This window comes from Budorcas taxicolor, chromosome 4, assembly GCF_023091745.1.
Source record: "Budorcas taxicolor isolate Tak-1 chromosome 4, Takin1.1, whole genome shotgun sequence".
Classification (NCBI taxonomy): domain Eukaryota; kingdom Metazoa; phylum Chordata; class Mammalia; order Artiodactyla; family Bovidae; genus Budorcas; species Budorcas taxicolor.
Window position 1 is genome coordinate 108,657,176 of NC_068913.1, and position 2,125 is coordinate 108,659,300.

General features: G+C 40.0%; 1 protein-coding gene across 1 annotated transcript; it reads left to right on the forward strand.

Annotated features, from left to right (window-relative positions):
* The first annotated feature begins 990 nt into the window (after positions 1-990).
* Positions 991-1,924, forward strand: LOC128046435 (olfactory receptor 2A2-like). The gene is given in 2 exon segments (XM_052638530.1): positions 991-1,836; positions 1,838-1,924. Coding segments are annotated over 2 exon segments (933 nt in total).
* The last annotated feature ends 201 nt before the right edge of the window (positions 1,925-2,125 follow it).

The following is a 2,125-nucleotide window of genomic DNA, read 5'->3' on the forward strand; positions in this document are numbered from 1 at the left end:
ACTCATAGAGACAGAGAGATAGATATGGGATTTTCCATATAGTAAAATTGACAACCCATTCATATAAAAGCAATGAATGAGTTGGAATGCCACATTTTGTAAACATCATTACTAATAATTGAATCAGGCAAGTAATTGATAGATGCTCAAATTAGTTGCTGAAAGCTTTATGAGGAACAGTATATTTACATATTAATTTTAATGGATGCTCCATTAAATTACATTAGGGGAAAAAAAGAATGATTTTATAATGGAGATGGTTGTGATGAATCATCTTTACCAAGTGATCCAAGTTAGTGTCACCAACAATGGGACAAATTAATATCATGCACCTACTCATGGATGTTTTTCCTGAAGAGGGTGAATAATCTGAATCAAAAATGAGGAATTTTGTATTATTCCATCTGAGGAACACTCTAGTAAAGAAGTACTCTTATTCCCTTCAAAAATATCAGTTTCATGATACTCAAGGAAAGGTTGAGTATTCCAAATGAAGGAAAACTAAAGAGTGGGAGGGCTAGTGAGAGAAAACTATAAAATAAAAGATCGGGTTAATATGAAATTGCCTGATTTTAATAATTGTGTTGTGGTGAGGTTAAACAAATATCTTTTCCCTTGGAGAAATAAATGAGAAATTTAAGGTAAATATGCATCATGTCTCCAATGTAAACTCAAGGGGTTCAGAAAGAAAGAATATTTTATATATGGAGAGAAAAAGAGAATAAAAAGGCAAATATAAAAGAAATATTAAAATTCATTGAATCTGGGTTTTTGTATATGGGAGTTATTTGTACAATTCTTAATGCTTTTCTATCTTTAAATATGTTTCATATTAAAAGTTAAAGAGGTCATCGATTTTGAGGAGTAAGTAGGACAATGACACAACCTTTGTCTGAGCTCATTTTGAGATGAGTAACTCCAATTTCCCTTGATTCTCCACCTCTGACTCCTCTTATCACATTTCATTCCTTGACAAGCTGTCATTAAGGAATGGGAAGTAACCAGTCATGGGTCACAGAATTCATCCTGGTAGGCTTCCATCTCAGTGCAAAGATGGAAAAGCTTCTCTTCTGGATCTTCTCCCTGTTTTATATCTTCAGTCTGCTGGCAAATGGCACGATCTTGGGACTCATCTGTCTGGACCTGAGACTGCACACCCCCATGTACTTCTTCCTCTCACATCTGGCCATCATCGACATGTCCTATGCTTCCAACAACGTCCCCAAGATGATGGCAAACTTAGTGAACAAGCATAGAACCATCTCTTTTGTCCCGTGCATACTGCAGACTTTTCTGTATTTGGGGTTTGCTGCTACCGAGTGCCTGATTTTGATGGTGATGTCCTACGATAGGTTTGTGGCGATCTGTCATCCCCTCCAGTACACTGTCATCATGAGCTGGAGAGTGTGCAGGGCCCTGGCTGCCACTTCCTGGGCATGTGGATTTATTCTGGCTCTGGTCCACGCAGTTCTCCTCCTAAGACTGCCCTTCTGTGGGCCCTGGGAAGTGAACCACCTCTTTTGTGAAATTCTGTCTGTCCTCCAGCTGGCCTGTGTTGACACATGGATCAACCAAGTGGTCCTCCTTGCCGCTTCTGTATTTGTCTTAGTCGGGCCCCTGTGCTTAATGCTAGTCTCTTACGTACACATCCTCTGTGCCATCCTGAAGATCCAGTCAAAGGAGGGCCGCAGAAAGGCCTTCTCCACCTGCTCCTCCCACCTCTGTGTGGTTGGACTCTTCTTTGGCATAGCCATGTTGGTTTATATGGTGCCAGACTCCAATCAACGAGAAGAGGAGGAGAAAATACTGTCCCTGTTTCACAGTCTCTTTAATCCATTCATTGCTGAACCCTCTCATTTACAGCCTGAGGAATGCTCAGGTGAAGGGTGCCTTGTACAGAGCTCTGCAGAAGAGGTCCGTGTGAGAGGTACATACAGTGTTGTTTGGGGATTTTCTTTTAAAATGTGTGGTTTGCTAAAAGAAAAACTCAGAAGAATTTCCCAATGAGAAATTTGATATAAATACGGTAATTGTCCAAATTCTAGCTCAGGATATAAGGCAAAGACTTGGAAATTAGCACCTTTTGTCCCTTTGTCTTTCAGATCATTTCAGTCGTTCAGTCATG